Source organism: Passer montanus, unplaced genomic scaffold (assembly GCF_014805655.1).
Source record: "Passer montanus isolate IOZ18808 unplaced genomic scaffold, ASM1480565v1 scaffold2, whole genome shotgun sequence".
NCBI classification, from domain to species: domain Eukaryota; kingdom Metazoa; phylum Chordata; class Aves; order Passeriformes; family Passeridae; genus Passer; species Passer montanus.
In genome coordinates, this window is record NW_024366591.1 from 9,634,384 (window position 1) to 9,661,299 (window position 26,916).

The 26,916-nt window shown below is 38.0% G+C and overlaps 2 protein-coding genes across 4 annotated transcripts in view; one reads left to right on the forward strand and one right to left on the reverse strand.

Annotated features, from left to right (window-relative positions):
• TBCE (tubulin folding cofactor E) lies at nucleotides 1–26,438 on the forward strand. Of its 2 annotated transcripts, none has more exons than XM_039706976.1 (16): nucleotides 1–296; nucleotides 3,072–3,156; nucleotides 9,654–9,846; nucleotides 10,873–10,957; nucleotides 11,640–11,739; nucleotides 13,497–13,599; nucleotides 17,588–17,664; nucleotides 17,916–18,011; nucleotides 18,622–18,686; nucleotides 18,771–18,835; nucleotides 19,291–19,443; nucleotides 20,202–20,355; nucleotides 20,774–20,842; nucleotides 21,861–21,920; nucleotides 24,400–24,491; nucleotides 24,713–26,438. In XM_039706976.1, the coding sequence occupies exons 1-16, from the start codon at nucleotides 197–199 to the stop codon at nucleotides 24,803–24,805; spliced, it is 1,590 nt and encodes a 529-aa protein (XP_039562910.1). In that variant the 5' UTR covers nucleotides 1–196; the 3' UTR covers nucleotides 24,806–26,438. The 2 variants fall into 2 exon arrangements, with proteins under 2 accessions (XP_039562910.1, XP_039562909.1); XM_039706975.1 differs by having other exon boundaries at nucleotides 9,654–9,842; nucleotides 10,869–10,957.
• B3GALNT2 (beta-1,3-N-acetylgalactosaminyltransferase 2) overlaps nucleotides 25,796–26,916 on the reverse strand; it is a 27,923-nt gene continuing 26,802 nt past the window's right edge. For both annotated transcript variants that reach the window (XM_039706979.1, XM_039706978.1), the window contains exons 11-12: nucleotides 26,527–26,583; nucleotides 25,796–26,163 (exon numbers count right to left, since the gene is read on the reverse strand). In XM_039706979.1, coding sequence (XP_039562913.1) covers nucleotides 26,029–26,163; nucleotides 26,527–26,583 — 192 coding nt within the window. In that variant the 3' untranslated portion in view covers nucleotides 25,796–26,028. The remainder of the gene's footprint in view (nucleotides 26,164–26,526; nucleotides 26,584–26,916) is intronic.

Sequence of the window (26,916 nt, forward strand, 5' to 3'; positions counted from 1 at the left end):
TGCGGCAGCGGGGCGGCCCCGCGCGTGTGGGGCCGGGCCGGGAGCGGCCCGGGCAGCGCCGGGAGCGAGCCGCCCGCAGCTTCCCGGCGAAAGAGCAGCTCAGGGAAGGGCGTTGTGAGAACAGGCTTGCGCGGGTGCTAAGGGCGTCTCTCCTGTGCCCGCAGGTGTGGGAGCAGCCCGGTGCCGCGGTCCCGGCATGGCTGCCGCGCTGCCTCCCGATGCGCTGGGCCGGCGGGTCGCCTGTGGCACCGACTACGGGACTGTGCGCTATGTGGGCAGCGTGTCTCCTACTGCAGGTGAGCGCCACGAAAGTAATAATCTTCACGTTTTATGGTTGTTCTCGAGGTTCTGCTCATGTTCTTCTTAATTAAGAAAACCCAACATTGTCGAGTAAAACGAGGCAATTTACAATGCGATGTTTCCTCATTGTTCTTGTGTAAATATGGTGACTTCTAGTCTGTACGAGTTGGGGTTTGGGGTTTTTTAAAGAAGTCAGAATTGTCAAAAGGAGCGTAAGAAGACCTTTGCAGTCTTTTCCCTGGTCTCTGTGCTGGCAGGGAAGGTAAGAGGCAGCAGCAGATCACCACACCCGGTGCTCCTTTGGTAACACATTGTGTTGGGTTTGTGTGACAAGGCTCTCTCTGAGAGTGGCAGGGCTGCAGGGGTGGCACCTGTGAGAAGCCAGAAGCTTTCTCCGTGTCCAGCAGAGCTGCTGCCAGCCAGCTCCAGCGTGCACCTGCCCTGGCCAAGGCTGAGCCCGTCAGCGATGGTAGCTGTACCTCGGTGAAACCATCTTTAAGAAGGGGAGGAAAAGAGACTCTGTGTACAAAGGTAGCTGTGGCCAGAGAAGAGCTGAGTGAGAATACGTGAGAGGAACAGCCCCACAGAGACAAAGGTCACTGAAGAAGAAGGGAAGGAGGTGCTCCACACTCCAAAGAGGAGATTCTCCTGCAGACCTACTGAGACAGGCTGTTTCCTGGCAGCCCAGGGGGCTCTGCAGGGGTTCAGAGATCCACCTGCTGCCCATGGAGGAGACACACACAGGTGGATGCCTGAAAGGAAGTGGTGACCACTCCAGAGCAGGCTCCTGGTAGACCTGAGAGATGAGCCCTGCTGGAGTGGCTTTCCTGGGAGGTCATATGACCCTGTGGGGGACTCATGCTGGAGTAGCCTTTTCCTGAAGGACTACACCCCGTGAACAAAGGGTTCCACACTGCAGCAGTTCCCAAGGAGGTATACTGTAGCCTGCAGGGAGGAGTTATGTCGGATCAGTCCATGGAGAGCTGTCTTCTATGGGAGGAACTTGCACTGGAGCAGGGGAAGGACTCCCCTCTTTGAGGAGGAAGCAGCAGAAATCAGGTGTGATGAACTGCCTGTCACCCCCATTCTCCATCTCTCTGCCTCTCGTGGGGAGGAGGTGGAGCCCAGGAAGGAGGGAGAGCTGAGGTGGGGCTATTTTTAAGATTGATTTTACTTCTCATTATGCTACTCTGGTTTTGACTGGTAATAAATTCAGTTACTTTCCCCAAGTCAAGTCTGTTTTGCCCATGACAGTAATCAGAGGTTGATCTCTCCCTGTCCTGATCTCAGCTGATGAGCCTTTTGTTGTATTTTTTCTCCCCTGTTCAGCTGAGGAGGGGAGGGACAGAGTGGCTTTGGGGGGCACCCAGTATCTAGCCTGGGTCAACTCACTATAGATGTTCAAATTTATGGGAAGATTCCTGATGCTTGGAAGAAGACTAGCCTTGCACACGTTCTAGAAGAGGCAAGAAGGATGACCAGGAACTGTAGACTCATTAGCCTCACTTCAGTTACTGGAAAGATCACATAGCATGTTTTCCTTGGAATCCATTCCCAAGCCTGTGAAGGACAAGATGGTAGTTGGGAGTGTTTGGTACTTGTAAATAAGAAGTTGTGCTTGGCAGATGTAGTTACTTTCTATGATGATATGACTGAATGTGGATAAAGGGAGAACAAATCAATGTTCCTTGACTTCAGTAAGTCTTTGAATAATGCCTCCATAAAGAATCTTATTTGGAAGCTGAAGAAATACAAGGTAGATGAATGGACTGTTAAATGATCCTAAAGTTGTCAAGCTTGTAATTAATTAATGACTTGGTGTCTGTAATGAGTGAGTACTGCAAAAGTAAATGCTGGGGTGTGTATTGTTTCATGTATTCCTCAGTGACTTGGGTGATGAACAGGGTTCACCCTCAAATGGCTGCTGTGATACAAGAGAGAATTGCAATCCACATCAAGGTTTATGAACTTTAGGTTTGAACCCAAGAGATTGAAGAAGGATAAATTTCCACAGGTAGTGCAGACCAGGAAGAACTAGTGAGTCACAGAGTCTGTTGCAAAGGGCTTGGGAGCTAAGTTGGATACTGTTATGAATATGAGCCAGCAGTGAGCCCTGTAACAAGCAAAGATACATGTTGTACTGGGTTACCTTAGAGGGAAGTGTTGAACATGGCCTGCAAGTTAAAGCTGTTATCCCTCTCTGGGGCAGGGGTTCCTGACAAGGTTACACTTGGAGTAAGGTATCTGCTGTGGAGCTATTCCAGTGCCAGAGAGATGCAGATAAACTTGAGAGGATCTCAAAGCTCTCCTCTCTTGAGGAGTCTTGGAGGACTGTCAGGGTGGTTAAGGGCACAGACCATGCAGGTGTGTTGTGAAGACTGGGCTTGGTTAATGTGGTGAAGGGAAGAAAAAGTGCCATCCAATGGTTTCCTGCAGCTGTTTGACGGGTGGGTACAAAGATGGCAGAGCCTAACTCTTCCTACAAGTACTAGAATATACAATAAAGGATAATGGCCACAGCAGGAAAACCTTTTCCATTACAATGCAGCACTGGAATATGCTCACCAGATGTGCTGCAATCTTTCTCTCCTTGGACATTTTTAAGGTCTGGCTAGGTAACAAATTACCTGACTGACTTTTTTTGGTGCTGGTGATAATCTCCTGCTTTGAGAGAGAAGGTTTGGCTAGGTGAACTGCAGGGGTTCTTTCTGGCTGTGATTTCTATGGGTATGATGCTGTAAATTTGAAAAACTATCAACCATTTTTTTCAGGAATTTGGCTTGGTGTGGAATGGGATGATCCTCAGAGGGGAAAGCATGATGGCAGCTATGAAGGAACACAGTATTTTAAGTGCAGGTGAGTTGAGTCACAGCATTGGCATATCATATGTGGTGACAAGATGGTCATTGGGAAAGGCCCTTTGACAATTTTTAGGGCAAACCCTTCTGTTATCAGTTGACCAGTGTTAAAAAGATCATAATTCTGAGTGTTCTGACTAGCTAATCCATGGAGGCTCTTGCATTGACATTTATCCAGTTACAGGTATTAGGGTATAGTAAATACTTAGAAAATACAAGTCATGTTTTCAGAGGTATGCTATAAATTGAGACTTTTGGATGTTATTATTATTAGTAGGTTTTAGACCTCTTACTTTAGTTAGGAAATCAGTATTTCCTAGTGACTTTCAGTAGATAATTCTGAACCAAAATATTGGTCCATATTAAGTGTTCCAAATACAGTTTATATTTTAATTTAAGGTGATTTGTATGCAAAATGCCAAGTTCCTGCTAGTCATTGGGGTTATATTGGTATCACTAAGGAATTTTTAAATAAATTCATTGGATTTAGTACATGCAAAACGTAGTCCAGCTGTGTGGGGTTTTAAAACAAATGCATGCATTACTTTTAAGTGAAAGGATTTGAGCACTTAACATGTTTGAAATTGCAGAATATAGGACTCTAGGATGGATATTAACTGTAGCAAGTCGTTGATTTCTATGTCAGGACACGTGCAACAGCTAAAAGTTTGTAAGTTAAATAGTAACTGGATGAGTTCATAGAGGAAAGTCATCAATAGCTCTTAAATACTACAAACTGCTAGCTCAGTAAGCTCCTGAGCATAGAAGTGGTGAAGGATGAGAGAACAAAATCTGTTCTTCAGAAAAATAAGTAAAGAAGAAAACACTGACCTCTGAGAACTGGATATTTTTTTCACTTGTATCAAATAATAATAAAACAAGGCTTGAGGAGGCTAAACACATTAAATACTAGAAAAAAAATCAACTTTGCTGGATGTTTTGTTTCAGCTAAAGAATTGGAAATGATGGTTTTAGCACAACCATATCTTTAAAATTAATATATTAGTGGAAGTTGCTTCCTAAATTCTTTGAATTTAATTGAAACAGTTTCCAAGTTGAAGCTAGCTATGTTCTGCTGTAGGAGAAAAAAAAAAATGGAAATAATTGGGTGACCATTCAAAATCTTTCTGGACAGAAAAAGCAATTGAACATTTCATGAATGTTTTTCAGAAACTCAACTGCTTTACATTTGTGTGTATGTGATATGTACATATATGTGTATAGACTCTTGGGTTTTTAGCAGCCATTAGTGTGCTTCCAGGAGATGAGATCTCAAATAGTAACCTTAATTCTTGATGTAAAAATCAATGTTTTGAGTGAAGCTCAATAGCATAACAAATGTAAATGTAAATGTTGTGGTCTTTAAACATGTTGTTCTTTCAATATCTGTTCCTGTTCTTCGTACTCTGCTATTTTCCAAGAAGTTCTGCTGGAGTCTAAGAGAACACATAGTTCCAGCAGTCCACCAAGACACACAGACATAACTTCCTGGGTGCAGACACATTTGTAGTTCTTCTGTTGACTATTGTGAAAATACAGGCAAACTTAAGTAAGAAATATTTACCTTATTTTAGCAAAAGGATGCTGAAAAACAAAACCCTTCCACAACTTAAAACATCACCTCTTTACTGCTACTGATTAGAAGAGCATAATGTTTCTTTGTAGATGAATATACACATCTAAAGAAAATGCTGTATTTTTCCCCTTACACCTTATCACAAGTATCCTTTGCCTACAAGCCTACTTTGCTCACTCCTTGAATTCTGATAAGCAGAAGCAGCTGATCAAGTAGCTTGTGCTGTAAACAAATGCAGTGAAAGGACATTTCAAAATTGCTTTTAAGGCAATTTAAAAAATAGCTTCTTTAAAAAATATATCTTTCAGAGTGACACTTGAAAATAAGACCATAAGAGGAAAATAAAACTGATTTTGAGATTCTCATTACCAGAGAATCTTCTTTCTTTTCAAGTCCTTACTTGAAGCAGTAGATCTGCTTACAGCTCTATGTGATCTGTACAGTAGGTTTTTTGAAAATATGACCTAAACTTTTATGTTTCATGGCAGTATGTTTTTCTGGGTCATTATGTGGTGATGATTAAACTTCTTAAAAATATGAATACCAAAAAACAAAACAGCCATACTTCAAATTATGCTGACATCACGAGCATGTTCATCAGCCTTGTATCAGCTGGAAATGGCAATGCACAATCTAGTGTTGGGTTTGTGTTTGGTCTTTCCCTGATAATAGGATCTTATTTCTTAACTGAGGAAGCTACTATTTTAGCTGTCAGTTGCAGTAGTGTATAATGTAATTATGTTCTGCAGTCCTTCAAGAGAAATGAGTAATCAAGCCTGAAAACAGTGTTAAAATTTGTATACAGCTTTTGAAACATGAGTGTGCTTTCCAATAAGATCCTGTCCCAGACCCACTGACACATTTGTGTGCGTGTGTTCCCCTGGGAAATGTGGGTTACAAGCACTTCTTCCTCCCCTGGTTGTCCTATGCTTATTGCATGATGATCTGCTCCACGATGATTCAAGATGTTCTGCTCCATGAAAGATCTGTTTTTATTAAATTAGGCTATTTTTTCTTCAAGGGTGACACATTCCCCTCCAGGAATATCTACCTAGAGTACAAACAAACTCTTCAAATACAGGAAAAAATACCATTTTAGTGTCCATGAAAATGAAAATTATTTCCATTTTGCAAAGGCAAAAAGCACTCCTAAGATTCCTTAGGAGGTTTCAGTTAAGAGGTTCTGTTCATCAGAAACTCATGGTCTTTGCTGCCAATAGAACTGAGTTGAAACAAAAGGTTGTCCCTAATCACTGCTCAAACATATCCTGGGCACCAGCAGAACCCCAAGAGAGCAGCTAAAACTGCAGATGTCTGTCTTTCCCTGCTTTTTGAAAGCTCAGAGTCAAGTTTCATGTCTGTTTAACTAAGGTAAACTTTCAAGAACTTTAAATACTTGCTCATGCTTGCAAAGATTCTGCTGTTCAGTCAAATTTGATACACCATGGCAGGTTAGTGTTAGGTGTCATTTTTAAGCATTGTTTGGTGCCACGGCCTCTTTCTAAAATTTGAAGGATTTTCTTTACTGCAGTGTGTAGATTCTTCTAATAGAAGTTTTGTCTGTTGAACACCTTTCCCTAGGAGGAAGAGATCTGTTCAGCTCTGTCTAGAAAAGATGTGCATGGATTCAAACAGCTCCACTTTATGACACCTTATGAGCCTTGTAGTGCATTTGCTGCAGTCACGATGGTAATTGCCTGGAGCTGATCATTGCAAACAGACTGCACTGGGCAAAGAAGCCCTTTGATCCATGTTTACTGCCTAGGCTGATAAAGCTGACATCTCTCTCTGTGGCTCAGAGCTTCTGCAGTCAGACAGCTCAAGTGTGGAGCTGTTATGATTTATGTACTCCTGCATTTTTCTTCAGTACTGAGAAGTGTGTGTGTGTGATATTTCCCTTGCATATGAAGAGCCATCATGTACCTGTAATGATGAGCAGTGCCATGACTGGGTTCTACATTAGCAAAGAATGATGCCAAATTTCCTCCTTATTCAGTGGAGGCTGATAGCTCATCTAAATTTTAATGAATATCCTTGAAGTGCCCTGGGTGTGCCAGCAGATGGGTTGTATGCTTCAGGCTACTGAATCATGAATAGGAAGTGTCCTAGATGATGACTTCTGAGATTGGGGTCAACCACTCTATTTTAAAAGTCAGTAGGAAGTGTCAGTATTAACTAGAGCCAGCCACTTGCCAGAGCTCCACTTGAGCATGTTCTACATTTTCTGCTTAAGAAAATTGGGCCGTATCTTCTACCACTCTCTTTCCACACAATGTTTTGTTCTGGCTGCAAGACAATTTGCATACATGTTCTCAGACTTCTGAGTGTTCATCTTAAGTGAAGTTGATCAGTAATCCACAGGTTCTTCCATCTCATAGTATGCATGCTGGGTGACTCTTTGGATTAGGATTTATCTGTTTAGTTCCCAGTTATGGAGACTGATGGCTAATAGGTGTGTTTTTGCATTAATTTCAGGTGCATTATTTGTTTGATATGTACATGCAGCTTGTACAGTTCATATGTCCTAGTGGGAAATTTAATGCAGGCAGTGTATTTTAGGAAAAATGAGTTACAATGACCTCTCTCCTTGAATGCACAATAATTTTGCCTGAAAATAGGTTCCTGTTGCAGTTTCCTTTCCTGTCTTTTGTGACAGTTCCTTAAAAAGTAGATCAAATAAATAGACTGGAACTGAAAAGCTTAGGCTGTGGAATGGATTTAAATATACATTAGGTAATTTATAATAGCATTCAGAGTAATGGGAAATGAGCAACAGGAGAGAGAAAACCTATGACCTTATGATCAGGACAAAAAGAGAAGGGTCTTGAGAGATAAATACACTAAAATTTTCCTATAGCTTTATATGACCGGGGGACAGGGCAGCTAGGTTCATCTGTTGATTTTTATGGGTTTTGTTTTCCCCCCTAAGGATAGAACTGGTTCCTGCATGGAAAATGAAGAAGGAGATGCCAATAGAAGTGGTGACCTGACAGGACAGAAATGGGCTTAGGAAAGGATATGGTGATGGAGAGACCCAAAGGTCTTGGCTATGATAGGGATAAGTGACATGACAGGAGGCATGCAGAAGTGAGGTTCTAGATTAGCTCTGGTGAGAGGGTTGAGGAAAGCAGAACTGTTGAGTGTAGAGGGCTGGCGATGACAAAATTGTGATGATAGGAAATTGGACAGTTGTTGTCAGAATAAACTTACAGCAGGAGGTTCAGGCTGCTCACTAGTGTGAATTACAGATAGGCAGGCGTACAAGGATTTTTTTTCCAGAGCCCCAAGCAGCATCCTACACTATCTGCCATCTATGAAGCTATTTGACTTAATGAAATGCAGAAGTGATATGTTTGGAGGCAAGAGATGTCCTAGTTCAGGTTGTAAAAAGGTAATTTACTGTTTAAAGAAGAGATATTAAGAAAGAATCACATCATTTTTACACTTGAGAAAGTTCAATATTTAAATCAGTCAAGTGTTTGCAAGCTATGAAGAATTTCAAAGGAATGGAAGAAATTACTTAAGAGTGGGTTACTGGATTAAAGATGTATTGAAAATGCTTATCAAACAGGAAAAGTTCATACCAGATTTATATTCTTTAGTAATTTGCCTTTCTGCTTCTTTTGTAATCATTGCACTCTAAACATAGTCATTACAAAATTAGACTGAAATTATTTTGAAAGTAAATACTATCGAGTTTCTACCTAGGTCCTTAAGGATATGAGAGTAGAAATGCTAATGAATGAAACTGGCACAGGAAATTTCCAGCCCTGATTTTTTAACAGAAATGTGAATACATGGTGCCCAAACTATTCCATCTACTTGTAATAGGTCCATAAGATTTGGGGCCTTTAGTTAATGTTTTTTTCTATGAGAATTTTGAACTTTGTAGCACTGGTGGTTTATATTATGGTTTGCTAATTAGACACTTGATGCTTACATGCTGTTTTGAGAAGTTTTATTTACATAAGTGATATCTTCCTCCTGGGCACTTTCCTACCAAAGCCTGTTGTCTTCTCAGCTTGATGGCAGACAGATATATATTCATAGCTACCAATTTTCTTCCTGATGTTTTTTGGCTGATGCTCGGACAGATATTCATAGCTACCAATTTTCTTCCTGATGTTTTTTGGCTGATGCTCCTATCAGAGCCTCATCTGCTCTGTGATACCATTCCCATAACTTGTCTCTGCTAGTTCTTCCCTGATACTGTGTTTCCTTGCTAACTTTGCTAGAAAATGTCAAACACACAGGAATGCAACAAAGTTCTTTCAGTGCTCAAGAAAAACCAAGAAACTCCGCTGGACTGTCTTAAACATACATTATTGGTTGGATATTTCTGTTGACTGTTCAAAATTGTTACCAAGTTGGTATCAGGATTTTTCAAAGTTTATGTTTGTATAAGAGTTCTGAGTGCTACAATTTGTATGTTGTGTATTTGTGTGAAGTACTAGTGAATTATGGAAGTCAAATACAATGTAGCAATCACAATTCTGAGTATTCCTCGGGCTTTGGTAAAAATCCTGGCACATTTGTTGTATGATTTAGGTAACTTTGTGTCTGTCCATAGGTAGAAACATTTTCTGCAGAACCTGACTTCATAATGAGTTTGGAAATAACAGAGCAGTTCTTTTTAATAATAGCACTGACACTGTAATTTTGATGTGTGAGTACATTTTGGGGAGCTGGTGCTCCAGTTCTCATGGTATCTCACTATGTGAGCTTCTGCCAAGTACTATCAAAGATACTCTGAAAGTCTTACCTGGCTCGCTGGGAACAGTGCTGTTTACAATTAGTCTGTAGAATTGCCTTTTTACTGCTTTGGTTCTCAGTACTTTTGTTTAAAGCAGTAATTAATTAGTCAGTCATTGTTAAGATAACTGTTTATATTTCAATTTTTCCTGGCTGCTCTATTCTAGGCATCCCAAAGGAGGATCGTTCATCCGGCCCAACAAGGCAAATTTTGGAGTCGATTTTCTTACTGCAGTAAAGGATCGGTATGGATTGAATGATAAGCAGGATGTTCAGTGTGGGACAGGGAATACAGTGGTATTTGGAACGAAGACTGTGGAATTTGTTGGCATGGATTCTGTTGCAGAACAGCAAAGGCAAGTGTTATATATATGAAAATTTAAGATACATTGTTAGTGATTGATCAGTCAAGTAGTATTTTGACTGTAAGAACTGCCATACATATAAAATTGTTGTGTCTAAAAGCAAGCCAGACTGCACTGTGGTGGAAACAAGAAATCTCCCAATTGTGAATTCATAATTTACAGGTTTTACAAATACAAACTGAGATTATGTCATGTTTGAGTGCTAACAGTCCTCATTCTGGTTTCATGAAGAAGCAGATGATGACATCTGGTGAGAAATAAGAGATAAATTATCATCATGTTGGCAGCCATCATTTATATATGCATGGTCTTTTAAAAATAGATGTATTTTAATGTTTTGTTAATATTGTACAGTGTTGTGTAGTCTTTGTTTACTCATATCACAAATTACTTTGTAACCAAGAGAGGGAAGACAGAAAGTCACTGTACTGCTAGTGAAGAAGTTTTTCAATCAGTTGATGTCATGTTCATGTACCTGGAAGGGTAAGAAAGGAAGTAACTTAATTATGTGTTATAAATTGCAGTTCTAATGGCCTCCAGCAGAAGAGACGTATTAGTTCAGTAGGTGGCAGTCTCCTTCTGAGCTGATATTCCACAACTATTTTCCTTTTCTCCCAGAGCATACTAAGCAGTCAAATATATTCTTGATAAGTGATACAAAGACTGCCCAAATAACTCTGAACCTCTTGCAAAACATGTTGCAAGAAACCTTTTTAACTTGGAATCTCTAATTAGATTCCAATTTGCACAGCTATATTTAATCTGTTTTACCACTCTTTATTTAAGTTAGAACTGTGGTTCAACCAGACTTACTTTGTAGTAGTGATGTAAAGGCAGAAAATAGAGCTGTATCTCTTTTCGAGTGTGAATGACACTGCAGTGTAGTAATCTGCACATTGCTAAGTCCAAAGGAGATAGGCATGAAAAGGATGTTATGTAGTTGTAAAAGCCAGGCATTTATGTAACATACCTATTTCTGTTTGAAGATTACCTAACAGAATGTTCTTTCTCATGTAGACAGCTGAACAAACTGGTGGATATCTCGGTGCGTGAGTGTGCAGTGAGCCATGCTGGTCAGGAAGAGGAAATCAGCAGAACGTGTGCCAGTATCCTTTTTTTGCTGTATTGCTTGATGCCACAAATAAAGTACATTCTTTAGCATTCCAAGTGTTCACGTCAATGAACGATACTTGTATCCTTTTATTTAAAAAAAGAAAAAAATTAAACCTGAAGTTTATATTTAAAAGTTGAATGCAATGTTAAAAAGTTAAACAGCCAGGCGCCTACAATTTTTGAGAGGATATGCAAATTGTGTATAAAAATAGAAGTGTAGTCATAGGTTGTTACTGTGACTGCAGTTTCAGAAATCTCCAGCAATGTTTTTTTTTTTAATTCCCTAGAATAGATAACCATATAGAAATAGAACTGATATGTTCTTTAGACACCAGAGATTTCCAGTATATAACAAATAATGTGTTTAGTACACTGCATGCAGTGGTAGTGTTACAAAACTACAAAGCAGTTATTATTTGTTAATTTTTAAGGACTTATAAGAGTTCCTATCAGTATGGGAATTAATCCATTTGAGGCTTTGTATGGTTAAGCTCTTTTATAAAGCTATAAGCCATTTCCATATCACAAATCAAAATAAAATTTGCTGTAACTGAGCAGTACCATCCCTTAGTGTAATCTATTTCTCTTTGATTCAAAACAAAACCCTAATTCTAATTCTGAAAAATGGAAGTTCAGTTTTGGGATAAGTTTATTTTTCTTAACAAGAAATTTCAGATATGAGGCATATAAATCTATCAAAAAATCTGATATCATCTTGGGAGACAGTAGTAGCTATTGCTTCTCAAGTTCAAAATCTGGAAACACTTAATGTCAGGTATAAATATTCATATTTGAGTTTCTCTTCCTTTGGGTACGAACAAAAGCCAAAGAGGCTCAGGATTCAGCTTCTAAATGTAACTGGGTACAACAAGACTTACTCTAATGGGAGCTAAGTGGGTTTTTTTATTTTTTTAAAATCTTGTTTTTAAGCAACTGCTTAAGTTGTGGGCTGTAGTGTGGGCTATAATTTTCTGACATCTGTATTCAAGAAGAACCCTGGGAGTTCAGCTTCTGTGTAAAACTTAAGTTCTGGCGAACATTTTCTTCAAAGTTTTAAAACTTGATCTTTGGTTTTTTTTTAATTCTTGATACATTCTGGCTGCTCAGGCAGGTCTGCATTTAAGAATCCACTTCTGTTTAGCCAACTATGTCTTGACACTAAACTTAACTATCCATAATAATGCTTTAACTAAACCATAATTATCCCAAACCTTGGTCTATTTCTGTCCTAAAATGATGCTGATAAGAAATTGTTACGACCATGGTGACAGATCTAGGGGAAAATTTCTTGTACAATGATGACATTGGAAAAGGAAGGGGGATGTTGTTAAATAAAGCTCCAATTCTATTCAAACAAGAAAATTCATAAAATAATTCCAAAATAAAGAACATTTCTAGTACACACCTATACAGTGTAATTGGCATATGCCACAATAATTTTCTGGTATCAAGTAACACAATGGACTAGTAGCAGCCTAAATCACCAGGTTTTTTATTTATTCTTATCTTTAATGAGACAAAAATGTATTTTAAAAATAGTTATAGGTGTTCCATTTCCTTCAATATTTAGCAACGAACAGCTGTTTGCAACCTGGTGCTGTTTGTAAATCTAAATTTGCCTAGAGCATATAATGATTTATTGTTATCAGCGTGCATGAGAATACAGAGAAATTGATTATAATTCACCCGGAATAATTTTTTCAGTTTTTCATTGTTGACAAGTGTACTCTAGACTGAAGGGTTTTCAGAAGTTATTTGTAAGAAAAATGTAAAACAAAATGAGATTGATGCCGGAATCTGATGCTTACAGCTACAAACTGATATAGTCTGAATCAGTTTTTATTGTTTTGACCTTCTGTTTGCTTTAAAAAAGAAAGAAGGTAAATCTGTTACTGATTTTTTTTGTGCATGGAATGTTGGAAGAAGAATAAAAGTGATTAACCATCCACCGGCTCTCTATGAGGAAATTTTACCCATAAGTATGTAACTATAAACTACATTGAGAGATTTTTATGAGAATATGCAGGTAGATTTGGCCTTAGGAAAGAAATAAAAACTTCTCTTTCAGAGTGAATAATGAAAACTGATTTGAAGACTGCAAATTTGAGGATCTTCATCTTTTCTTCTTTGTAGTGATACCTATTGAGAGAGGATTTTACATACTTTTGTTCATGTAGGCTCCTCATTTTCAGTCAACACTAAGGAGTTTAAGCCCAAGCTCTGGCTTTGTTTCATTTAGTATTCATGAAAATCATTCTTTTCATGTTGAAAACTTAGTGAAAGAGGCCACAGAGGAATAAATATGCATTCTTGAATAAATATGCATTCTGGAAGCAGGAGAGTAAATTAGGAAAGAGTATGTTTGAATATAACTAGAAATATATTTTATTATATTTTAAAATATGTGACATCTTGGCAGTGATTTTAATTTTTGGAGGGTGTAAATTTCTTTTTCTTTAATGTGTAGCTCCAAACTAATGACTTAGATAAATGTGATTATTCATTATGCAAATAATTTTTTTTTTAATGCAGTGAAAACAAAATGAGATTTCCATCTACATCAACTTTTACATCCAGCGCATTTTCAAACTTGAAGATTCTGGCCCTTAATCAAACTGAAATAACATGGACAGAGGTAATAGCTTTTCCTGATTTTTTTAAAATTTAATATCATTAGGTTTCTGAGGCAAGGGAAGCACAATAACCATTTGTGCACTGTATTGTTCTACTGAAATCAAATCATCATTAGAAAAGGTGCTGTGGGGTAACTGTGTTAGTTACATATTGACCAATGTACTTCCTACATAATGAAGGAAGTAATATTGGCATAGGAGTCTAATAAGAAACATTTCACTTCATCTACATCTGTAAATTGCCAAATCAAAAGAAAGCAGTTGGAGTACAATATAGCTTCGTGTCCCAAAGTTTTTTTTTAAGTGAAAACTTTTTGGTTCCTAGTAGTTGTTGAAGATTTACATCTACTTTCTGTATGCAATAGAACAAATGCAAATAGGAAGAAAATATTTCCTTATGATGAGAAAAACTTTGTTTTGGCATCACTTTGCATCAGCAAGAGACTGATTGGTATTTTTGCCCATACTGATTGTTCTTGAACCACATGATGCCTGGTTATTGGCAGCACAGAGCAGAGGAAAAACAAAGCTTTGACTTGTTTCAGACACTGAAATATGTGCACACTTAAATGACTCTCTCCTGGTATGATGTCTTACTAGGAATGAAGTCCTGTTGTTCAACTATAGCTAGCATTGGGCCTTTTTTCAGAGATGGGACTTAGGACTTGCATCTCAGTGTCATGTTACTTAGAATAGCTCCTAAATTTCAAACTGTTATTTGTATTTCTCAGGGTCAGATTTTACAGTAAGGCATTGTAGAATTACATGACTTTTCAGATTTCAGCTGCCAGCTGCTATCTAGTAAAAGAGCACTTAACAAAACTGGGGCTTGAATAGAAAGAAGCTTCTCCATTCTCTTGTCTTGCAGCAGGACTAGAGGAAGGTCACTGCTGTGTTTTTGTTTAGTGTCCATTCACTGTGCTCTTAAAACTGCCTGTGGGATTTATGGCAGGACAGTTGCTAATCCTTCTGTAGTAGCAGCAACATGAATGGTGAAGGGAATGGAAAAATTAAGTGGCTACAAACACTTTAAATGTCACCTAGTGCTCATCAGAGTAAATCTGTGCATTGTGGTGTTTAAAATGTTGGCACTTGCCAGCAGCTGTCCTTCATCCCTCCATGGGGTGACTGAAAGGCTGGTTGGAGCCATGGCTGCAGATTAGAATTCTCCAGGGCTAACTCAATTGCAGTGAGAAAGTCCCAGCTTAGCCAGAGCAATTTAAAATTTTGCAGCTTTTGTGTTGTTGGTTTTTGTTTTTTTGTTTTTTTTTTTTTTTTTTTTTTGTAACTCTGCTTTAGCTGATTTGTCATTGGCCATAAAGACATCTTTGATTCCAAAATCTGTTTTATAAATTTGTTCCAATTCATTCCCAGTAAGTTAGGAGACATAAGCCTGTGCTTGAAAGTGGTGTTCCAGGGCAGTCAAACAAAAGGGGAGAAATAAAGGCATGTGCCTGGCATCAGTACTCTGTGAACAAACCACTTGAAAATGTCACTGCTCAAGCTCTGAGGGGAGTTACTTGAAAAGTCAACTTTCAAATAGAAAATTGTAATGAATAAAATCCAACCAAATGAGAAATACATTTAAATTGTCAATGGGGATATAAGCAGAAGTCTTAGGATTGTTTTAATTTTAATTAAAACAATTTAATGGTGAACAGCATTTCAAAATTTCTTGTTGTTATATGTAAGAATACATGGTATTGGGAATACTTGGATTTTTTTTTTAGTTTGTTCCTCTGTTTTGAAGTGTTTTTCACAGGAGAGGGACATGCTTAACTGTTATGCAGTAATACCTAGCTCCACATTCACATGCCTTGAGCATCACTTTTCAGAAAGAATTCTTTCATTAGTATATGATTTGCATATATCTAAATACTTCTGAGATTATTAGTATATCAGTAAAAGAGCTTATTACTGTAGAATTGTTGATTGATTGTTCAAAACATAACATCTAACTTTCAAGGGGGAAAAATGTTCTGCAAAATAACTTAAAGTTAGCAGCCATTGACTTAGAAATTGAATTAATACATTTGAGTGTAATGAATTCATATTTATGGCTCCAAACCCTTTCTTTCTTATTGAGCATTTAAATCATAATGTTGTATTTGTGATTCTGTTTTCAAACTAAGATTTTGTATTTATGATATAATCTACTATTATACAGGGTAAAAGAAAAATCTGGGTTAGAACAGAAGTGCAGGATCATGCTTCTGACACTAGCAAGTAGCAGCAGGTAGTTGGGAAAAATTCTAGGCAAAGGGTAAGCACATGGTAAGAGCTTCTTAGAAAGTAATCTGGAATTGTGTGGCTTTGTGAGCTCAAAACTATATACCTCTAATTAATATTTATGGATATTTTTGTTTCATGATTTATCTAACTGTATTAAGAACCCATTTGAAAATTTTGCTGTGCATATCATTTAGCATAAATTCAACCTTTTTTGGGTTCTGATATTGCTGTCTGGTAATTTCATTTAGTAAGTCCCAATGTTTTATATTAAAGTAACTGAGAACAGCCATTTTCCATTTCATGGTTTTAATTCTTGTTTAGCTTCTTTGTGCCTTTCCCAATTATACTATTTACTTCCTGGGATAGACAGACTAAAGATACAGGACTATCATGAACTTATATGGTGACAATTGTTTCTTGTTCTCATCTTTATTTCTTTTGCAATAGCTCTTGCATTTCCATTCTTCTGGTTTTGAGCATCAGTGGCTCTCTTCTGGGTATTTGTTACCTCCCCATAAGCTATCCACAGTGAGGCCCCAGTCTTTCCTGAGGGTTAATTCACAGTGTCAGATCTGTGACTTTTTGTTTCTGAGGAAGCTATTTTAAGCAGTAGCTGGAAATTTAGCAATTTGAGTTTTTTTGATCATGCTGTGACCTATCATTTAGCAATATTCTAGTCATATTGAAAAACCTTCAGATACTTCAGGTTTGTGCAGGTTTTTTTATTCCATCCATCCATCCCAGTGCTGGGCGGTTGTGGGGCAATCTCTGTGACTGAACATGTACCTCATTTCTCTTGACTCTGCAGGTTTCTTGTCATGCTTCTTCATCACCAGTGGATAATTATTTTGGTCTGTCTTGTAGACATGGGGAAACACTATCCAGAAATATCTGTTCCCTGTTCTTGCTTTGGAACAGGAAAAGTTGTTACATCTAAGTTTGTGTTTATGTGTTACAGATATGACAGGAGGTTGATTTTCCATATTTTTGGGGGTGAAACAGTTGAGTTCCAAATCATTGGCTACCTCTGGAGGAGATCTCAGTGTTTACCCTTGGCATGGTGTCTGTTATGAGTCAGTTATATAGACCTGCAGCTGGATGGATTCATGCTGCATAAAATTAAATAAAACTGTGTAAAGTAAAATAGTATCTTTTATGCAATTTTAGGGCACAAGATCTAAAACAAAAGTATCTTTGTTCATTTTGTAGCCCTTTTAAAATTAATTTATTTTCTTTAGAGAACTTGAAAATGTCAGGATGTGTTGAATTCATGAAATTCTTGGCTTTTAGTGGGTTGTAGGCTGGCACAGTTCTAAGACAGAAAAGGCTTCAAGCTCTGAAAAATTAACATATTAAAGATATTCTGTCAGATGTGTGATATGTATTAGCTATACACATAGGTCCTGGAACTTCTGCACATGTTTGTACAGCCAATTCCTCACCTCATCATAGGGAATACATGATCACTCCAACTCACTGAATGAATTAACTCAGTTTCCAGGTCACTCACACAACTGTGAGGGTGGCCACAAGCCTGGGACTTACAGTCCTGTGACTGCAGAACCCCTTTGATGTCATCTGTGCTGGTAGATGCGGGCACAGGAGAGCCATCTGGAAGAAAGGGAAGACTAGAAAATCTTTTTCCTCTGGTTTTGGGAGCTATAGCTTGTTCTGAACACATTTAGAGCAAATTTGCATGAAATATAATTTCTGAAATATTCCCATCTTTTGTTATATTAAATAAAGTTTTGCTCTTAGGTTCTTCTTTGTGCTCAAGGATGGCCAGTACTTGAAGAGTTGTACCTTTCTTCTAATGATATTACAGTTTTGGAAAGGTGAGTAACATGAGTCAGTCAGTTGTTAGCCACTGGTGTACCACAAAGTTACACAACACATAAAGTTACATTACTGTAGCATTTACAGTACCACAACAATAATTGATGCAAATTTCACGTGATGTATTTCAGATCATTCATAAATGTGCACAATTGTGTGCATGCAGTTATATACTTAGGAAAATAGTGTTTTCATTCACCAATAACCTTAAATATGCTGGGTTTGTGTTTGTTTTTTTCCAATGTATCAGGCCTGATAATGTCCTGCAGACCCTGAAGTTGTTAGACCTTTCAGACAACCAGCTACTGGATGGAAATCAGCTGCATCTCATAGCACAGCTCCCCAGGTAGCTGTAAACAAATTTGCTGGAAATTCTTTGTCCTAGATATTCATCTCCATAGTCCCCGTTGGCTGAAATATGATAGTATTGATGTTGCATGAAAGATTCATGAGATCTTGAAATAGAGGCATTTTGCCCTCTTGAGGAGAGTAACTGCATTATTTAGTTGAACTATTTTAATATAATCTTGGTTTTGTTGTATAATAACACATTCTTCAGCTGTGTGTTATTAGGTTTTCATTATACACTTATGAAATAGAAGTGATTTACCACATTTTGCTAATTTGTAGAATTATTACCTTTCCCTGTACGCCAAAAGAGCAGCCATGATTTTCAATAGCCACAAGCTATTTTAAAAAAAATTTAGAAAATCACACATTTAAATCCAGGAGCCATTATGAAAGCTTGAAATTGTTGCACTTACTAGCTGACAAATTTATTCCCTGAACATGGCTGAAGTCAAGGTACTGTGAGGCTGCTTTTCATTTGTCAGTGGTGCTGCACCACATCAAAAGCTGCAGATCTTTATTAAGAAAAGAAAAAAAATCAGATTGTATGTCTTTGCAAATAACTTCCTGTGCCACATACAGTAATCATTGTATGAATTAAATTTCAGATTAGAACAGCTAATACTTAGAAACACTGGGATATCTTCTATACACTTTCCTGATGCTGGATTTGGTATGTAAAATAAGTAATTTATTTATAGTTTTAAAATTCTGTTTATTTTAAGTTTTCACTGTTCTCTTGTTACTCTTTTCCTAGGATGCAAAACTAAAATGTTTCCTTCACTAAAACGCCTTGCAATAAATGACAATAAAATATCACAGGTAGGTTAGATTGTGATGGTTTCACATTTTGTAAATAAATGCATCTTTGTTTAAGAGTAACTTGAAGTTTGCTTTTTAAAGTTTGATTTTATGTGTAGGATCTGCGGTAACTATTGAACACTTTGGTCAATACAGAGGCATCATTAAAAAATATAAAATTATTTCTTAACAGTTAAAAACCACATTTATGTTATGGCAGCTACCTTATAATTTCTCTCACAGAATTCTAATGATCTAAAGTTCTGACTAATTCCTTGTTTTGATTTGGTTTTTAATTAAATGGAGTGCAATTCTTTCCTTACCTAAATGAACGGGATCCAAGTACTTGGTTTGGACGATCAAAATAATTTTTCCAGTCATGTTTGTTGTACAGGAAAAGTCAGTGTTAGCAGGTATTGTTCTGAAATGAAGTTTTGTTTTATATTTCCTCAAAAGACTCTTCCCTTCCATTTCAGTGGTCATCTATCAATGAGCTTGATAAACTGCCAAGTCTGCGGGCACTGCAGTGTAACAATAACCCCTTGATGGACACAGAGAAGAACCCAGAGACCCTGAAACAGCTCATTATTGCCAAGATAAGCCAGTTGGAGGTTTTGAACAACTGTGAGGTGTGTGATATTTCAACAAATTGCATGAGTCTGGCAAAAACTTTAAATCACTGCCTGAGGAATTGTTTTCAGTTTCTTTTAAGATTATTGATTGTTTGGGTGCAGGAAAAGTAAAGTGCCAACTAATCCATCCCCTTATCAGGGGGGCAGTTACAAGTTCAGTACAAGACTGAGCCCTCTTTGTGAGCATTCCTAACTCAGTGGGGACTTGGACATGATGGGTCAATGGTGGTTTTTTCTCAGTGCCTGAATTGTGTTGAAGTTTCAGGACTGTTAACAAAAACCATACTCTTAAAAAAAGAGAAAAAATAGAAAAAGCAGCGTAGTCAGATCGGTTTCAGTGCCAGCAATACCAACATTTGCCTTCTGCAATCAAAAAATATCATAATCCACACCAAATCAAACTTTCAGCAAATGCTTATCATAAAGCAGAGCAGAAGCAGCATCTGATCCATTGCTACAGAAAACATCCTTGCATCATCATATACAGCAAAGTCTTTGCTTAGATGTTCATTTATAGTTCAGTGAGTACAGAGAGGGGCTTTAAGACTTTTAATGGCTCTAAAATATACTGAATATATGGATCAGTCACTATTTGGAGACACGGTTTGTAAGATTCTCAGTAGCATTGAAACATAATGAACACCAAGTAAGACCACGGAGTCTGTGGCATTGATTAGATTTTATTCTCTGGAAAGTTATATAATTATATTATAAGTTATATAATTATATTATGTGCCATTCCTGTGTCAGTACAGATCCTTCCTGCGGAAAGAAGAGGAGCAGAGCTTGATTATCGCAAAATATTTGGAAAGGACTGGCTAGAAGCTGGTGGGCATTGGAACCCAGAGAAAAACAAACCAAGTGAAGAATTTCTTGCTGCCCATCCCAGATACCCTACTCTTTGTCTTAGTAAGTACAAGCAGAGTACAATAGCATTTCCTCACCTCTGGCATTGTGGCAGCACTGTTTGGCCTGTTTTCAATTTCTCTTCCCCTTGGTGTGCTGCTACAGCCTTAGGAAAACCCATGCATTGGCAAGCCTGTGTACCAGTGGGCTTCTGCACCCTTTGGGGCACTGCTGCCTCAGGAACTCAGGCTCCTGGCACCTGTGTGCATCCATCCATTCAGTAGCTCTCTCAGCAGTGGGAATGTTAAGGAGCACACCCCTGTCCTGAATGCTGCAGCAGCTGGACAAGGCTCGTGTCTGCAGCACTGCCTGGTGCAGGAGCCACCACAGCTGTGCCAAGGGAACTCCTGCCTCATCCTGCACCACAGCTGCCCTAGGTCTTGAAGTTTAGTCTTTGAAGGGTTCTGCATTCTTCCAACAGAATATGGAGCACCTGAAGAAGGAGAACTGAAGAGACAACAGCCTTTGACTCTGAAAAATCAGCTCCTGAGTAAGAGGCCAGAAATGGTCAAAACTGTTCCTTCTGCATTTAGAATGTTTTATGAGCTTAGTGTCTCCTAGGTGTATATGGAGAACAAAAAGTTCCAGCTTGTAATTTTGATTTTCTGAACTGTCTCAGTGAGTTTGACTGGAAAGCTGATTCTGTGTACTCTCATTTCCCCCCTCAACCCAAGCCAAATGATTTTCTCAACTGAGATTTAATGGAGAACAAAGGTTATTGATACTCCATTCTGACAGTGTGAATGGCTTCTTTACAGAAGACATCTCAGGTTTTAATCTCGACAGCTTCTCTGTTTACTGATATTACCTTTTTAATAACTTCTTAACTTTAGGACAGACAAGAAAAACATGGGTATTTGGGCTTGTCTACATATTTAATCTGGGTTACATCCTCAACTTGCAAATTCATGTAGCTGTGTTCCCCAGCTGATAGAAGAACTGAAACTTTTTACTCCAGGGGCAAAATGGTATTTTAAGGCATTACATTCTCATGCATTTAGGTGGAAGACTAAAAAGAACAAAGAATCTTATTGGCTAGATATAACATAAACCTTTGTTTAAGGATAAGTCTTTTAATCTCTGTAAAATAATTAGGCTAATGATGTCCTTTGAATGTCTTTGTATGGTGCTTTTGAGAGGACCAAAAGCCTATTTTAATCTGAATAAGCAATTTCCATTCTACTGCAGGTTATTTTTTAAAAATGAAATAGAAATTAAGCATATTTAGGTAAATACTCATTTTGATTATAAAATCTTTAATCTTTAAGCATTAGGGAGTCACTTCTACAATAATTTAAAAAAGATGAATAAAAACTTGGTTATTTTCATTAATTAATTTTTCAGATAATGATTAAATGCTGAGATGCAGGCTACCTCCTAATTTTTGAGACATCAGGCTGAGCTAAGGGAAACAGTTTGTAATAAAAAGAAAGAGACTAGAAAGACTATGCTTCTGCCAGAACAGGGCTTATTGTTCTTTCACTAATGCCTCACTCTTCTTCCTTAAGCTTTGACAATTAAATGTCCTGAGAAACCTGAACAGAAGCCAGTGGAGAAAAAACTACCAGGTAAGAAGTCTTGGCTTATGTTCAAGCAGTTGTTTCATTGCTCCTTTTCAAACAGCTGTATTAAAGAATGGCAGCTGCCTCTGACTGTGTCAGCTCCTGAAAGCTTTTCCTCTGTTATAAAGAAATGACAAAGGCAGAAATTGTTTGAAAAGTCATAATTCTTCTGGCCTTCATACTTACTTTCAATCCAGCTCAAAGATGGAAAGTTGATGCTTTGTTATAAAGTTGATGCTCTGCTGCTGGTTTCATGATTAATATGTCTGAGGCAATTAAAGGCCAATTAATGGGGTTGAAATCTGGTGGATCAGAATGTGATGTGTTAAGAGGTAACCACATAGTGTGTAAATCTAGATATTGAGGTCTAATATCTAATCCATGAAGCTAGAATTCTAGTTTTGACCTCCATCAAATTAATCCTTTGAAGTTTTAATGCCTGTAGTGATACTAGAATGAATAAGGCCATTCTAAATTAAGCTGATTTTTTGGAAAGATGTGTCAGAATGAAGTCTGAGAGAAAAGAAGAATTCAAGCTTTATTCTAAAATAAAAATCACATTTATTATCACAAGTTGCATAAAATCAGATAGATACAGCTTTTACAAAAATGTTTGATAGAAAAATATTTGTCTAAGTACAATGTGTGGTATTACAGGAGTAGCTCACTATTGCTGTGCCTTTAGGTAAAGCTTCAAAAGAAGTGAAAGTTCAACCAAAATACTGAGTTCATCTATTGCAAACACAGGTATCACCTCTGGAACAAACTACATCTACTCATTCAAGATCCATTACAAAAAATATCCCTTCCTCTAACTGACTTCATAATATAAACAACTCTGCTGACAATGTGTTTGGGACTAATAACTCAATACCATTCCTAAGAATGTCACTAGTTCCACCATGCCATTTGCTTACTTGTGCTGGGAAAGCAAATTCCTGGTAAAGAAAACTGCAAGGAACAGCGGCCAGATGGCTGGTGTGTGTCCCAAAGGTCACTTAGTTTAGCATGTAGAAATACAAACTCAAAAAAGGTAATTATGAAGCCATAACACTTTAATTTGGTGCATGGGATCAAAGCTCTTGATCTGTAGTAGCACATCCTGCCCTATCCCCCACAGGTTAAACCATGTTCCACTTGACAGTAGCAGATATGGTTTCAGGTACCAAAGACATTATTGCAGTGTTAGAACTGAAGCAGCAATACAGCCTTTGTTTCATTGCTCCTTTTCAAACAGCTGTATTAAAGAATGGCAGCTGCCTCTGACCGTGTCAGCTCCTGAAAGCTTTTCCTCTGTTATAAAGAAATGACAAAGGCAGAAATTGTTTGAAAAGTCATAATTCTTCTGGCCTTCATACTTACTTTCAATCCAGCTCAAAGATGGAAAGTTGATGCTTTGTTATAAAGTTGATGCTCTGCTGCTGGTTTCATGATTAGTATGTCTGAGGCAATTAAAGGCCAATTAATGGGGTTGAAATCTGGTGGATCAGAATGTGATGTGTTAAGAGGTAACCACATAGTGTGTAAATCTAGATATTGAGGTCTAATATCTAATCCATGAAGCTAGAATTCTAGTTTTGACCTCCATCAAATTAATCCTTTGAAGTTTTAATGCCTGTAGTGATACTAGAATGAGTAAGACTGTTCTAAATTAAGCTGATTTTTTGGAAAGATGTGTCAGAATGAAGTCTGAGAGAAAAGAAGAATTCAAGCTTTATTCTAAAATAAAAATCACATTTATTATCACAAGTTGCATAAAATCAGATAGATACAGCTTTTACAAAAATGTTTGATAGAAAAATATTTGTCTAAGTACAATGTGTGGTATTACAGGAGTAGCTCACTATTGCTGTGCCTTTAGGTAAAGCTTCAAAAGAAGTGAAAGTTCAACCAAAATACTGAGTTCATCTATTGCAAACACAGGTATCACCTCTGGAACAAACTACATCTACTCATTCAAGATCCATTACAAAAAATATCCCTTCCTCTAACTGACTTCATAATATAAACAACTCTGCTGACAATGTGTTTGGGACTAATAACTCAATACCATTCCTAAGAATGTCACTAGTTCCACCATGCCATTTGCTTACTTGTGCTGGGAAAGCAAATTCCTGGTAAAGAAAACTGCAAGGAACAGCGGCCAGATGGCTGGTGTGTGTCCCAAAGGTCACTTAGTTTAGCATGTAGAAATACAAACTCAAAAAAGGTAAATTATGAAGCCATAACACTTTAATTTGGTGCATGGGATCAAAGCTCTTGATCTGTAGTAGCACATCCTGCCCTATCCCCCACAGGTTAAACCATGTTCCACTTGACAGTAGCAGATATGGTTTCAGGTACCAAAGACATTATTGCAGTGTTAGAACTGAAGCAGCAATACAGCCTTTCACTGTTGCTATAAGCAAGTAAAGTGAAACACTGGTACTTTGCTACAGTGGCAGCAGCATTTTTCTAATAACTTTTCTTTCTCTCCCCTCCACAGAGTCTATGACCATTCAGAAGGTCAAAGGACTGCTGTATCGCCTATTTAAAATTCCTGGTTCAGACCTGAAACTGTCCTACAGAAGTTCTAAAGTGAGTTAAAAATGGGTACTCAACAACAAAATATTTCATGCTGCTAAAGGTCCATAGCATGTTTTAAAATACTATTTAAAGAAATCAATTTCACTTGAGGAGAGCTGTCTTCATTCCTGTAATATGGCAGATTCTCCCTGACTGCAACTTCCTGCTGTTTGGTTTACATGAAGGGATTTCAGTGTAAGTCTGATTAGGTCTTTTTTGCTTTCTTATTCTAGTTGGAAGGAAAAGAAGTTGAACTGGACAATGACTTAAAGCCTTTGCAGTTTTACTCAATAGAAAGTGGAGACTGTGTGTTAGTACGGTGGTAAGAGGGGACTCTCTTGCTGGACTGAAGGAAAAACTGACACAAGAACTGCAGAAGAGAGACAGACACACAGACAGCCTCTGCCTGAACATACAGGTGAATATGAGTTTCACACACATGGCACCAAAGGGCTCCACAACTGTACTTTCAGCTCCTCAACTTGATTATCAGCCTCCATAAAAACATCTGCTCATTTGTCCTCCTGGAGAATACCAAATAGTGCTTAAATGCTTCAATTAAATAAAACTCAAGGTCACCCTTTTGCCAAGATTTTACAGTGCCTGCCCCCAGCAGCGGTGAGAATTTGTTTTACTGAACCAAGTACACGCTTGGGTTGTCATCTCTCTGCTGACAAGACAAGATCAGTGCTGCACTGAGAGGCCACTTGCTCTTTGTTTTCACTACATCCAACAACCTCAAAGTGAACAAAACCCAGTAGTAATTTTAGAAGTATCTACCTTAGGTCTGGCAGATTTTGACCTTAATCATCTTTCTTCTACCCTACAGTGTTAACATACCACATTATAAATAAGTTCTCAGCACACTGCAAGGCATTGCTATTTATTTTACAATCTTCAGCTGTTCCTCAATTTTATTTTACTTTCACTTGTGTAACCTCAGATTCAAATCTAGTCAGAGTGAGCTCTCAGAAATCCCTCCTAAATCAGGCCAAGCTTGAAGTACTTGAAGATTTGGTATAAGCAAACCTTGATTTTAATTTTATCTAAAATTACAATGGTATAAACAAAGTAATCACAAATCCTAGCCCCCCACTGCTGTCCCTGTCCCTGCACAGATGAGGGCAATCCCTCAGACAGCACAACCTCCTGCAGCAAGACTTACCAGCTGCCCTGGTGCTCAGCACAACTTTCCTCAGGAGCTGGAACAGCCCTATACTGAATCAAATCAGTAGTGCTTTAATTTACAAAAGACAGGCTAGCTGGCATTCTTATGTGCATTTATTAATTACAAGTAGGTCTTTATATAAAAAGGATTTTTTTTTTAATCTTGAACATTTTGGTGTTTGTCTGATCAACATCTATACTATAGAAAATGAATATTATCAGTCCACTTGTAATATCAAAAGGGATGTGCAAATATTGTTATACTTTAGTTGAAACCCAGCATTAAAAGGTACCTTAATATTTCTTGTTGTTCCAGGAATGAATCCAAATGTACACTTTTCCATTATCATTATACACTACCCTGTTTTCCAAGGCAAGTCCATCATCTTTCCTCACATCTACATGGATCTCCACACAGTTCCTTTAATCTCCAGAGCTCTCCCAGCTCCTGGGGCGAGTACTGGGGGGAAGACAGCATGCCACTCTCACATGTCTTCTCACACAACCAGAGACCATCCTGTTAAGAGAGAGAAACATTTCAATAGTTTTCCTTAGCAAGTATGTAGTCTCCAACAATCTTCACTTCCAAGAATCAGGTGTTTATTGTTTCTAGCAACAAACATTGCACACAAAGGTCCCAAACTGATCTGCTAGACCTATTCAGAGAACTTGGGGGTAGGGATGGAGGCTGCAGGTGGTTTGTGGCAGTTTTGTGGTTTTACTTTCAAATACATCTTCAAAAAATTTTTCCCTCTGGTTTTTAATTCCATGGTTATAGCAATTCATTTTTAATGGAAAAAAACCTTTCTCCCATTTTATGCTACTTGGAACAGCAGGCATCTCCTCCTTCTGTAAGGTCAGACAATTCTTTCAGACTTACTTGATATCGCTTGGGTCCTACAGCTGCCATCCAGATGCCCATGCTCACATCTTCACCCTGAGATGGAAAAAAAAAAACCAGATATGAGCACCAAGAAAGCATAAAGCATGACTGTGACCTGGAATAAGTTGCATCATCTGTAAAGAATGGTAACTACAAAACCCACGCCAGACTACTACAGAGGTGTTAAAATAATCCTCCCACCTTTCCCATGACAATACACTCTTCTTACAAAAACAAAGTACAAAAAACAAGACTACAGCTCCAGAGGTTCTCAGTCCAAAATATCTGTGCTTTGACTTAGAACAGGCACTAAGTATAGCAACCAAAAACATGGCAAAAGCTCACATGAGCCAGGAGAACCCAACACTAACACTTGAACAATGTTCT